Source organism: Oncorhynchus clarkii, chromosome 23, assembly GCF_045791955.1.
Source record: "Oncorhynchus clarkii lewisi isolate Uvic-CL-2024 chromosome 23, UVic_Ocla_1.0, whole genome shotgun sequence".
Classification (NCBI taxonomy): Eukaryota; Metazoa; Chordata; class Actinopteri; order Salmoniformes; family Salmonidae; genus Oncorhynchus; species Oncorhynchus clarkii.
The window spans coordinates 13,639,371-13,653,298 of NC_092169.1; the positions used below are offsets into that span (position 1 = coordinate 13,639,371).

Below are 13,928 nucleotides of genomic sequence, written 5' to 3' on the forward strand. Positions count from 1 at the left end.
ATATTTAGGGCTAACTTATTCCTTGCCACCCACTCTGAAACTAACTGCAGCTCTTTGTTAAGTGTTGCAGTCATTTCAGTCGCTGTAGTAGCTGACGTGTATAATGTTGAGTCATCCGCATACAAAGACACTCTGGCTTCACTCAAAGCCAGTGGCATCTCATTTGTAAAGATTGAAAAAAGTAATGGGCCTAGACAGCTGCCCTGGGGAATTCCTGATTCTGCCTGGATTATGTTGGAGAGGCTTCCATTAAAGAACATCCTCTGCGTTCTGTTAGACAGGTAACTCTATAACCACAATATACCAGATTCATTTTCACTCAACATTCTAACAGTCTAATAAATACATTTTATTTTTGCTCTCGGAAAAATAATACTTTGATTGTGTTTATGAAGGTCTTGGGTAACATTAGAATACAAAAATATATATTTTTAAATAACACAATATCATTTTTATTTGTTTGTTGCTGTAGGCTAGCTGTTGCCGCGTGCTCAAGCATGGGGCACATGTAACAGTTGAAAAGTGATATTTTTAAATATCAATTTTGATAGTTATTTGGCAATGGTAAGTGTTTTGGAAACGCCAGGATCGTCTCTTGTCCTCTTAGAACTGCTTGTAACATATTATGTTTGTCATATCAATTCTAACAACATACTGTATGTGTGTTAAATAGACTTATTTAAGAAAAGTAAGGACTGAGGGGGGCAATTTTACATTCATATTGGGTCAAAATGATCTCCTTGTCATTTCTAGTGCTAAGCGATGGGATTCATCTGTCTCTGTGGTCCACCATCGTTCTGACCATTCCCAACAGGTTATAAAAATGCATTGGATGAGTTTTGGCCTCAGCATCATTGAATGTATAATCTTGAGCATTCATCTATGGCAGCTATGCTGAAAGGAAAACCAAAGCCTTGCATTTCTAAAGCAGGCTTCACATTACTTTATGTGTAGCACAAGTCATTGTTTTCCACCCGTAAGTGGATCACACTGCAAGGGGTTGCACTCCTGCACTCAAAGTTCAACTAATATTAACTTTCCAATGCTTCTGCACACAACCTCGCGGTGAGCAAAGAACCCTGTGCAAATAATGAGAAAGCAGCATAAACCACAGAAGGAACCACACTGGTTCAACTTTACTAGTTGGCAGATTTAGTATTTTGGATGCTATTGAAGCTGAGCTCATCCGGATGAGTTATTAGTACTTTGACATTTGTGATACCTGCCCCTCAGCATATAGTGGGAACATAATCCTAATTTACGTAAATGTTCATCTTTAGTCTGACAGTTGTCATCAGGTCCTCTCTTTTTACTCAATCTCTTCTTATCTAATAGCATTTATTGGACTGGAATCATGCTATTTTCCATCGTGTGAGATAGAGCTCTCTGTACAATGTTCCAGACACTGAGTTTACCACAGGTTGAATAATGTTTTCATTTGGACATGGTTGGCTTCATCTAGTTTATAACATTTGTTTTGTAGACATTTCTCTTGATTATGTGATACAGGAACTCAGCTAACTCATTTATTTTTCACTAAATACTGTAATTTATCTCAGCTAACAGAGAAACAGTACATTGACAATGAGTACTACAGAGCATTTGTGCTGTATCCTCCATCTTAGTATCCATATACTTGAACTCTCTGTTGGCAGTTATACTATAAATTATTACTCAGGCAAGCCTTGAAGCAGCTTGGAATTTAGACCAAAGGATATCCTGGTTTTGACTCTGGATACATAGTATGTATATACTGTGTTCTTATGTGATCTGTGAATCATTTCTCTCCTCTCCGTTTTACGAAACTCTGTGGCCAGTCTGAGCTATCAGTAATGTGTGAAATCCATCTCAGCAGTGTCTGATTCTAGGTTACAGCTGACATGTGTTAGTTCTGCTGCTAAACTGGGTTGTCTCAGTTCATTCTAGGCTGCAGCTGTAGATGTTTTGGAGTGACTTTTTAAGGTTTAGTGTGTAGTGGTAGGTGGTTGAATTTGTTTTGAAGATGTAGTTTATTTACTGTTTTAAATTCATGCAACAGGTGCTTTGTTTTGAAAATGAGAAACATCCCCAATGACCTTTGTGTTTTTTCCTTTTGATGTTGAGGTTATGGCTTGGCTTTTTGTACAATACCAGTCCATGTATATTTAAGTGTGCTTCACTCTTTGCTAACTGGTTTATGTTCTGAAATTCATATCATAAACATCACTACCATGTAATGCAACATGGACTGCACAGTTTGTATAAAAGACAGATACAGTAGATATATGAAAAAAAAATAAAGCAATGTTTGTGATCACAGCTTAATAAGAGCCACCTCATCTATAATACTGACACATTCTTGGATGTTTGATCAATGTACCCCACTGGACAAAAACGGGTTAAATCAACGTTGTTTCCACATAAAAAAAAGCCATTAACGTAAGTGAACTTCATAACTCTAACTTTTAACCTAATCCAATTACATTATTATTATTTTTTATTTCACGTTGAATTCACGTGACTAAACAAAATGTAAGTCAAGACTCGATGTTGAACTGACGTCTGTGCCCAGTGGAATGGTCCTCCTGAATAACATTGTCAAAACTAAGTCATTGCTGGTGCTAATATGGTTAACCCAGCGAGGCCAGGAAAGAAGCTTTCCATTGGCAATACTAAATGAAAGTCCTGTGCTCTAGTGTTTCACAGCAGCCGAGGCCCGGCCTCCTGAGCTCAACTCCAGCCCACTCATCTGGTTCTATTTAAGGCCTTCAGTGTCGACTCTTATGATTGGCGTACACAACCCCCCCTACTCTTCCTCCAGCTCCAGCCCCAACAAGGAGAAGGAGGCTTTTTAACAGACTGTTTATTTTCCAGGGGAAACCGTTCCTTTCTCCCGCTGCACTGTTCTATCGACAACCGGCCGCTGCTCCTGCTCTTTCTTTCCCTTTCTCTCTATTGCTTTCCTCTTTTTCTCTCCATCCATTCCTATTTTTCTATCTCAAGTTTAGACTATGGATGAGGCCCCCTGACAGCTTAGAATGGATTCTCTTCAGCAAACTGCTTGATGTATTTTGGGAGACTTTCAGTTTAATAGGCATTCCTTTTTGACTCTCCAGCTATATGGCCAGACTCTTGGGAAAATGCACAGAGCCCAGCGTGTGTTCCCATTGGCTGAGGTCTACTGACAAATTGGCCTATGGCGCAGAGGGTGCCCGGCGGTCGCTCTCGCGGACCCATGACCGGGAGCTGGCTGACAGCGTGTTTTTTCCCATCAACCCCAGGTTTGGATGGTGCCGATCCTATGCTACTGGAGCAGTACATGGTGGTGGCCAACTATGAGAAGCAGGAGCCGGCGGAAATCAGCCTGCAGGCCGGCAAACTGGTAGACGTCATCGATAAGAGCGAGGGTGGTGAGTGACCAACCTACACATACACGCATGCATGCAGGCACACACGCACGCACACACACAGTGATGCACACCTATTCATGCATACTTTCCAGCCAGCATCCACATGAGAATTCCCATGTTCACCTCTCAGTCTGGGGTCACGGTCTTTTCTTCATCCCCAATAGTTCCCCTTCTTCCTCCCTTCTTCCCCCCCCCCCCCCTCTCCTCTCCCTTTATGTCCACAGCCTTCAAACTGTGCTTTAGCCCTGGAGGCTCACTTTGGCCTGCAGAGAGGCCTGTTTTTTTTTTTTACCCTTGTTGGTTTAGGCCGGGGCCAGAATGTTGCCTTCTGTAGGAGGAATGTCTCCCAGACTCCTATATTAATTATCCAGCTCACTTTAATGGAAAGACAGAGAGACATGCTCGATTTACATATGCCAGCTGCACGGCGTCCTGAGTCAGCTGTTTAACCTCTGAAAATGGAGTGCTAGGAGCTGATCCTCAAAAGGAACTGAAAATAATCTTCATCTGGCCCTTGTTGAGATTGATTCAATGTGGCTTTTTCACAGTGAAAGGTGATAAATGTTACGCAGAGCTTAGTCTGTTGACTGTTATGCATATGATGCCCTCCAGTAGAGTCAATGAAATGGTCTACTCTTTATAAAGTCCTGTTGATGGTCTTACTTGATATGCCCGTGTTTACTTTTGCCTATACACTTTGACCCAGTTAAGACTCACTAACTCTTGCGCTATAACATACAAACACACCTCACCATTAACTGAACCACAGTTTTAGCCGACGCAGCATAAGGAAACCTGTCTGGTTTTCCTTTCCCTTAAGTAGAATGAAATAAGACGTTTTGTCATCTCCATCTCCAAAGCCTCTAGAGCAAGAGACAGGCTCAGTAACAGAGGTTGACGTCCTGGCTTAAATGGTGTTCCCAGACAGTGAAGCAGTAATGTGACTCATGTGTTCTTCAAAGGGGAGGGAAACAGTGATCAGAAAAGCAATTTGACTTAGGTTTCACATTGGGTGTGAGTAAAACCCCATGCCATAGAGGCCTAAAGGAAGAGAGTCAATTGACTCAGACTGCTTTGAAGTGTCTGTACCCACCCGTTGAGTTCTTCCGTTTATTTTTCCTTCTTGGTCCAGTTGGATTTGAGCCCACTAGGGAGTCACTTTGAGGCAGATTTCCAAACACCTTGAAGTCCTTCTGCCCGAGGCCTTGACTTGAGTCCTTTCCTCCATAATAAGCATAGAGCTTGATGGATGATACTGGTGACTGGGCTATTGAAGGCTGCAGTACATTTAGATGACTACAGAGTAAATATGTCACTGGTCAGAGAGTTCACCCACCTGCAAGTCTAACTGAATCACTGTCTGATTCATAGGTGTACAACCAGTACTGTATAGATGGCATTTGGCATCAACAACTCAAGCACTGTAGGCAGGGGACTCCCAAGTATTGCAGAGGTAGCTAAATCAAAACCCATCAGAGCACTGTCTGAAGCCTGTAGTGTTCAACATAACAGTTAGCATTAGCTGAAGCCTGTAGTGTTTATCAGAATGGTTAGCATTAGCTGAAGCCTGTGGTGTTCATCAGAATGGTTAGCATTAGCTGAAGCCTGGTGTGTTCAACAGAACGGTTAGCATTAGCTGAAGCCTGTTGTGTTCAACAGCATGGTTAGCATTAGCTGAAGCCATGACACCTCCTGGACAGAATGGAAGAAGGCTAAGCTGCAATGTGGGTGACATCAGTCCTAAGCCTCATGCCAATTCTAAGAATTACAGGTGCGCGTAAAATACTTCAGTCCATTTAGTTCAGCATCCATCTCTCCCAGAATAAGTTCATGTATTTTATGGCATCTGAGGTTGATTTCTGAATCCCAGACTTTCAGTGCTGAAGAAGTTAGATATGTACTTTTTATGAACCCAGAGCTGCTTAAATGTCTCCAGTACTTTGCTGTGAAATGACAAAAGGTGCTCAGGTATTTATAGAGTCTTGGGGAATTCTTTAAATGGTGTGAATATGGTGTTGATATGGTACTATGCTTCTCTTACAGAGCTCTCATTTGTCCAATGATGAAGATGGCTTAGAATGGAATTTGTCCTTATGTCTGTGTAGTGTCTGCATGGTGTAAGAGCTATTATTTTGTGCTCTACTTACCATGATGGTTCTCTAATTTGAACGTAGAAAGCATTTTGGTAAGTAACTCTATGTACTTTTCTTGTACAATGTAAATATCTAACTGATTTCACTGTTACCATACCCAAGGATAATGCAATTTTAATGCAAAAGATTGCCCATTGCACTAAAGGAACAGCACATTTCCTTACCTTGGATTAGATAAAATACTTCTGACAGGGGCTTTGAATCTAAGTCAGTTCATTTAGGCACGTTCAGCTTTCTCAGCTTTCCATGTCCCTTTCCAGGCCAAACCATTATTTTCATTTGCACTGGTTTGTTGATACTGCTTTTGCATATTGGCCTTCAGTCAGTGTCATAGCTGATGATAATTCATGTTTTGGTGAGAGGTTGTTCCTGGTTATTAGATCAGGTACTGTACCTTGTAAATAAACATAACTCAGAATGACAACGTGTATTTTTATTTTGATATTTATATTATACAATTATTGTAAAAGACCAGGAATGCTGCTCTGCCAGGACTCATCAAAGGCAGAGAAATTGGGCAAGATCTATATTTTTGGTTATGTCATTTTCACAGAGTTGCATAAAAATCAGCTGCCACTTTTTAGGATACTCAAAGGCAGTGTTCCATAAATGTTTTATCCCTGATGCCTGATTGCAATCCCTCTGCATATTTTCACTACTGAGTTAGGTCAGAGCTTGCCAGAGAGAGACACTGACTTTGGAGAGGAGAGGAGTGTGGGGCAGGGAGAGAGTCAGGGGGAATATGGAAAAAGCCCTTTCCTGCCAAAGTTAGCGGTTCAGAGAGGTTGGTTCATTATAATGGCTTAATGGATCCTCCAGGATGCCTCCTCAACTTACAGTGTGTTAAAGAGATGATAACCAGGGCTAAGCTAAGATAGCACACCACTTTTTAACCTTTACTTAACCAGGTGGGTCAATTAAGAACAATCTTTTTATTTGTCTACAGTTGAACTTTTCTTGTTATCGAAATGCATAGGAAAAGTAAAACATTTGCCATCACATTTCCCTCTAGAGGTATGCTACCTACTCTACACCTCAAGGGCAATGTTAGGCTAGCCTTGCCCAGTCCAACCCAAATAATATCCCTCTAAATCTCTTCTGACCAGTGTACGTTTACACTGCTCAAATCCTAGATCAGCTTTTTAAATTGTAATTTGACAAATTAACTCCAGGAATGTCTGTGTCGGAGAGGGAAGCAGCTTGGGTCTGTCTGCCCCTCAGGCTCCCCATAGCTCCCCTGTACCACCCTGCATGTGCGTTCGTCTATAAACCAATAGCCTGCGTCAGTCAGTGGTGAATTCTGGGAACACTTTGTACGGTATTTTAGGCTTAAATCTTAAGGCTCTGTCCCAATTATTTTCCTTGTCTCTCTTTTCTTGTCTCCCTTCATTCTTGATGGACCATGGATACGTTGAGGAGGTACTCGATGGGTTTCCAACATGTATTTCTCTCTGTGGTTAAATCCTCTCAGATACTGTAGATCAGTGTTCATGAGGAAGAGGAGATGTGAATAAGGAGCTGTTTAACACCATTGGGAACAAGCTTATGCTAGACGATGGACATGAAGCAACAGATTCGTGAGGTGCCTCTCATTTAGGAATAACAATTCAAGTTAAAAAGCATTTATGGGCGCCCCACACACGCCATCTGTGCTGCCTAGAGCATAGGGCTGCAGAAGTACGTAGCTTTAGAAAGGTCAGCACACATTCTAGAGGGGATCCTTTCACTTTCTAGGGGGCTGCATTGGCTGTTCCTTAGGTCAACATTAGTACTTTTTCGCCTCCCAATCTTAACAGAGCCATCGCTGGAAATTGGTCCCCGTATTTTATGAAAATTGGAAGTGAATGAATTGAACTTTATATATTTTGTACTCTATACAGTGTTTATAAATACAGAAACTTGAAATGAATGGGGTTTTCTCCTGCAGTGCTTTCCAGTGGGATCAGATATCTCCAGTAGTGCTGAGGCTCAGCATTCCACATCATCTCAAGCCCAGAGAAATGCTTGTCACGCTAAAGGTTGTAATCTTCATATCACATCTGTAGCATGAGATAATATTTCAAAGACTGACCCCAAAACACAAAAACTTGTTTTAGTAAGTAACACTTGTGTTTTAGTAGCAGTTAAAGACAGGCTATTTGATTCAATGTGAGACTTTGGATATCTATAAATAAAATACATGCGGCACAGTAGAGCCTGAGGCACCTCAATCCTGTGTTAAAACATTTCATATTGTAGTATAGATGAGTACATATGGTATACATTCACAGTAAGAAAATCGAAAGTTGCTGGCCTGTTCGCATTTTTGTCTTGAGCAATAAATGTGTTGTTGATTACAGTAATATGGAGGCTGCGGATTGTTGAACCTGATATAGTGTTTCCAGACATCAGGTACTGCAGGGGAGACAAATAGGGCTCAGGCCCTCCTCAACAGATAGGTTCCTCTATTTTGCCCTCCCTCTTAGAAAGAGACAGGGGCAGAGGGGATATGAGTAAAGCTTTATCACTTTGAAGTCTGAGCCAAACATCTGTTCACTTGCTCCACTTTTTCCTTTCAAGGAATATCCATCTTTACTGTAGCAGTACCACTTTCCTTTTCACCCTAGAGCCAAATTACAACACACATGGCTTACATAATTATCGTCGTTTTTTTTATGATTCATTTTCTCTGTAAACAAAACAAAGAAACGTTTTTTTCAAAAGTGTTTGTTAGTGTTTTTGGCTGTGTAAATGAGACTGACGTCAACATTTCATCCAGGCGAAAGCCTAATTAGATAGTTGGCAACCACATCCTTTAATTTAGTACATCCAGTGTAAACTCTGTTTACAACATTTATTTGTCCTGTCCTGAGTTGTATCATGGTTTCTTTGCAGTGCAATCACATATGTTGTTTTGTATTGTTAACTCAGTGATTAGATGAGGAGAAAAGCACTGCATGGACCTGAACATAAACATTATGAAATTGCTCCTAATTCAAGTGAATGTTGTTTGTTATGTTTATCTGTCAGTGAATCAATGGATCCTTGCAATTTCTCTTAAAAGCTCGTTCTTGAGAACTACAGTATAGAAAGGAAATAATATTTACTTGATCCATTACTTCCTCAGCACAGCTAGTAACGCAGACTTGAGACACAGATGATAAAGATTCGTACAGCTGCAGAAGACACAGACACAGACACAGATGAGGATGTTAATGGAGATGACAGACATATGGTAGATAGACAGACACAGATAAAGACACAGATGTAGGTGTAGTCGTATAATATGTCTCCACTTCCTCCGCGTTGGGTCCAGTCCCAGCCCTGCTGGTCAATGTATCAAATTATACATAATACACACAAAAATGCACATGCATATACACACACACACACATCCTGGGAGACGGAAAATGTGCATATCTCACCTTTCAACAGCTGTATGTCTACTCAGTTCCACATTTTCATACATGTCACCAAATCATTTTCAGGGGGTTCATCTTTAAATGTATGTTTCTGTGTGATGGTATGTTGCCAAAACACCTTTAATTTGGTCAAGAAAATGCAACAAAAACAGTTGTAGCACTGATATATTAACATTTATTCATTACTGAAAGACCAGAGACAATTTTCAGGTTCTCTGTAATTCACGCCTGTGTGTTATAAACCTGCATTGGCAAGGAAATATACTTGTGTTGCCTCTTTTGAGGTGCAGTGAACTCAGCCTAAGCCCCTACCATATGAGAACAAGGTTGAAAAATAAAGTAGAGGCAGTCATAGCCATCAATAACAGAGTGTATTTACTCAAACGTCTTAAGGGACAGACACGCAGGCATGTACATTTTAGTCATTTAGCAACTGCTCTTATTCAAAGTGACTTACAGGAGCAATTAGGGTTAAGTGCCATGCTCAAGGGCATATTGGCAGAATTTTCTACTAGTCGGCTCAGGGTTTCAAACCAGCAACCTTTTGGTTCCTGGCCCAATGCTCTTAACTGCTCTTAACCGCTCTTAACCGCTTAGCACCTCTGAACTGTACTTAGCACCTCTGAACTGTACTTAGCACCTCTGAACTGTACTTAGCACCCCTGAACTGTACTTAGCACCTCTGAACAGATTGCCAGCTATAATTTGCAAACCAATTCTACGTGTAGAATTGCATGAAAATGTGGTCCCTAAAACACACCTCAGCGAACGAATGGTAGATGAACAGCAGATCGACATTCGGTGGGTTGTGTGGCTGCCTTATTAAAGTGGCCATAATGTATATTCATATGTCTAACTTTCAAATGTGCTTTCAAATTAAGGTACCACATTCCTATACCTTATTCCCATTTTCCCATATTAGCTAGCAAGACCTCAATTATCTCGTACCCCTCTACATCAGCTTGGTACTGATACCCCATGTATATAGCCAAGTTATTATTATTTATTGTGTATTTATTACTTGTATTATTACATGTTATTACTTTTCTATTATTTATCTATTTTCTCTCTCTCTGCATTGTTGGGAAGGGCCCGTAAGTAAGCATTTCACTGTTAGTCTACGCCTGTTGTTTACGAAGTGAAGTGACAATAACTTTAGCCAGCCAACAGAGAGGAAGAGGCAAAGCCATTACATTTTTCCTACTACTATAGCTGGCTAGCCAGGTGGGTAGCAGACTGAGGCTAATATTATAGTTCTGTCATCATCGGCATTATGGGAATACTTGTTCTATGTGGCTTAGTGACACGGCAACAGTCAGAGGAGTGGTGGGGGTTACGTTAATGTCAAAAGTTAACCGCACTCTCGTGTCCAAAGAATGCTAGCTAACTTTTTTTTGAATTTTTTTTTACATTTGAGAGGGAATTCTCACAAATAAAATGTTGCAATCCATTTAATAAGCGCGTTAACACAGTCCAGACTCTGCATTGTCAGGGAGATACTGCACACCTCAGCAGTTGAAAGGCTCCAGTCCAAAGTACTGTAGACATTTATTTTAGCTCTCCGTTCTCCATTTAATTTCTTGGCACCGGGTTTGTATGAAGCCACAGCCTTGGTGTAAAAATGTAACACATTACATGGCTTGTTAGGGCCTTGAGCCTTTGCCAATGCGGGGGCGCAGGGCCAGATCCAAACAGCAAGGCCTTCTAGTATGTAGACCCACACAATGTCAATCTAAAGTAACATTTAAAACTGCTGCTGAAGCATGTGTGATTGCATTTCCAGTGAACACTCCAGTCTTCATTCTGCTTTCCACAACAAATAGAGCATTTGTGGTGCGCCACATCACAGAGAAGGTTTGCCTTGGTTTATTTGTAATACATTTTTTGTGATATCCAATTGTTAGTTACAGTCTTGTCCCATCCCTGCAACTCCAGTACGGACTCGGGAGAGGCGAAGGTCGAGAGCCATGCATCCTCCGAAAGACAACACTGCCAAGCCGCACTGCTTCTTGACAAACCACTTGCTTAACCCAGAAGCCAGCCACACCAATGTGTCGGAGGAAACTCCGTACAACTGGTGACCGTGTCAGTATGCACGCGCCCGGCCAGACACAGGAGTTGCTAGAGCGCGATGGGACAAGGACATCCCGTCCGGCCAAACCCTCCCATAATTCGGACATCGCTGGGCCAGTTGTGCGCCGCCTCATGGGTCTGTGCCCCAGGCCGGGATCAAACCTGTGTCTGTAGTGACACCTCAAGTACTGCGATGTAGTGCCTGAGACTGCTGCTCCATTCAGAAGGCCCATTTTCGAGGGGTTTTGTCATTTCACTCTCCTGCAGAGAACAGCCATGACCTCTCCAGAGCTAGGCGACCTAGAAATGGTGTTGAAAAGCCTATGTGGCAGCAGCCAAGGGGCTGGTTTTTCAAAAAGTTATCTGATCGGATTACCCCTATCGGATAGGATTTAATTTTAGAATTGAGTTTTTGTGCCCGTCTACGGAGCCTGACCAGAAGACCGCTCCGTCTGCCCCGTCTGCCCCCGCCGTTGTTTTAGGTCGCCTGCTGGCATCCAATCTATTGTCCTGGGTTGTGGACCAAACAGAGGATCATCTTCGGGAAAGTCATATTCCTGGTCGTAATGTTGGTGAGTTGACGTTGCTCTTTTATCCAATAGTTCCTCCCAACTGTATGTAATAAAACCTAAAATTTCCTGGGGTAACAATGTAAGAAATAACACATAAAAAACAAAATACTGCATAGTTTCCTAGGAACACGAGGCGAGGCGGCTATCTCTGTCGGCCCCGGAAGTCTTAGGGAATCTACATAATTATAAGTGATATGCAGGCTCAATTTTTTTCAAGGTACCTTTATTCATGTATAGTGAACAAAAATATAAATGCAATATACAATAATGTCAATGATTTTACTGAGTTACAGTTCATATAAGGAAATCGGTCAATTGAAAGAAATTCATTAGGCCTTAATCTATGGATTTCACATGACTGGGCAGGGTTGCAGCCATGGGTGGGCTTGGGAGGGCATAGGCCCACCCAAACACGCAGCCAAGCCCACCCACTCGGGGAGCAAGGCCCAGCCAATCAGAAGGAATATTCCCCCATAAAAAGGGCTTTATTACAGACAGAAATATTCCTCAGCAACCCCCCCACCAACCCTCTTCAGACGATCCCACAAGTTAAAAAGCCGGATGTGGTTGTCCTGGGCTGTCGTGGTCTGCAGTTATGAGGCCGATGGAAGTACTGCCAAGTTCACTAAAACAACGTTGGAGGCAGCTTATGGTTCTCAGGCAACAGCTCTGGTGGACATTCCTGCAGTCATCATGCCAATTGCACACTCCCTCAAAACTTGTGACATTGTGTGACAAAACTGCACATTTTAAAGTGGCCTTTTATTGTCCCCCCCACAAGGTGCACCTGTGTAATGATCATGCTGTTTAATCAGCTTCTTTATATTCCACACCTGTCAGGTGTATGGATTTTCTGGTCAAGGAGAAAATCTCACTAACAAGGATGTAAACAAAGTTGTGCACAAAATCTGAGAGAGATATTATTTTTGTGCACGTGGAAAATTGCTGGGATATTTTCTTCAGCTCATGAAACATGTGACCAACCCTTTACATGTTGCGTTTATATTTTTGTTCAGTGTAGTTACTCATTTCTGTTTCCCCAGGTTGAAATAGTACCACAACCTGTCCAGTAGATGGCATGGTGTAGGCCTGTTTAAAGCACTGAAAAACTGGATTCTGTGATCTTGATTTTGTGGTATCTGGATCAGAATGATCCTATATGATTATTTTCTGGGGAAAAAACGGCTTATAAACAGCCAGATTTATCTGATCCTGGATAGCATGAAATAGGATTACAGAATCCGGATCATTCTGAACCCCCCCAAAAAAGTTTTGAAAAACTAGCCCTTGGGGTTGGTGCAACGATCAAGGTGTTAGGTTACTGTCTGTAGCCATTCAGGCACTGAAAACACTGGTCTGTGTATTATTTCACATCCACTGAGTGACTGAAATTGACTAAAATGTGCCAAGTGAAGCATGAAATTACTCACAAGGCCTTGGAACGTACATCTCACTGTTAATCTAATACTAATTTATTCCCATGCACTTCAAACTTCAATATTTTCTTTATTTTTCAGATGAAGCTGTCCTGTGTATGCTCAATACTGTATCTTTCACCCAGACCTTTGTCTAGAATCCAATTGACTGAATAATGCAGTCAATAATGCAATCATATCAAGCAAGACAATGATAATGGAGATTTGAGCTACTGTACCAGTTACGTCCCACCGATTTCAGGGGTAACGAGGCTAAATCGAGATTTAAATCATCACAAGGACATCCAAAACCACACTGTCCTCCCTTTGATGCTGTTGGCTTTAAGGCTAGGATGGCGCTGCAGAGCTGTATAGCTGCCGTCTAACGAGTTCGTGACCAATTCTGCTGTTTTGTGTGATTTCCTATGACCGAAAACAGCTTCTGGACATCAGAACAGTGATCACTAACCTCGATTTGGATAAAGATTTCTACTTCAACGAGTCAACAGCTGTGGATGTACTGCTCATTCCAGACCAGGCCCTAATCCCCGGGATTCTAAAGCGGAAACGGCGACGCCAGAGAGGCAAACGAGCGAGCTCCCTGACGAGACTAAGACGGCGAGTAAGTAAACACTCCCCCCACCCTCCATTATTTTGGCGAACGTACAATCTCTAGAGAACAAGCTGGACGAGCACTGTTCGAGACTATCCTATCAACGGGACCTGAAGAATTTTAATATTCTATGTTTCTCAGAGTCGTGGCTGAACATGGTTAATATACATTTAGCAGTTTTGTTATGTATTGTCAAGACCAAACGGCAGTTTCGGTTAAGGTTAAGGGGGAGGTGTGTGTCTCTTTGTTAACAACATCTAGTGTGCAAACTTTAATGTTAAGAAAGTCTCAAGGTTTTGCTCATCTGAGTTA

At 41.8% G+C, this 13,928-nt stretch overlaps 1 protein-coding gene across 2 annotated transcripts in view; it reads left to right on the forward strand.

The window, feature by feature from the left end:
• The window catches only part of LOC139381699 (SH3 and PX domain-containing protein 2A-like), a 79,361-nt gene that overhangs the window by 44,991 nt on the left and 20,442 nt on the right, over positions 1-13,928 (forward strand). The window contains exon 7 of one of the 2 annotated variants that reach the window (XM_071125410.1): positions 3,261-3,389. In XM_071125410.1, the coding sequence (XP_070981511.1) occupies positions 3,261-3,389 (129 nt within the window). Of the gene's footprint in view, positions 1-2,974; positions 3,390-13,928 lie in introns of those variants that run through there. The other variant, XM_071125411.1, reaches the window with a different exon arrangement.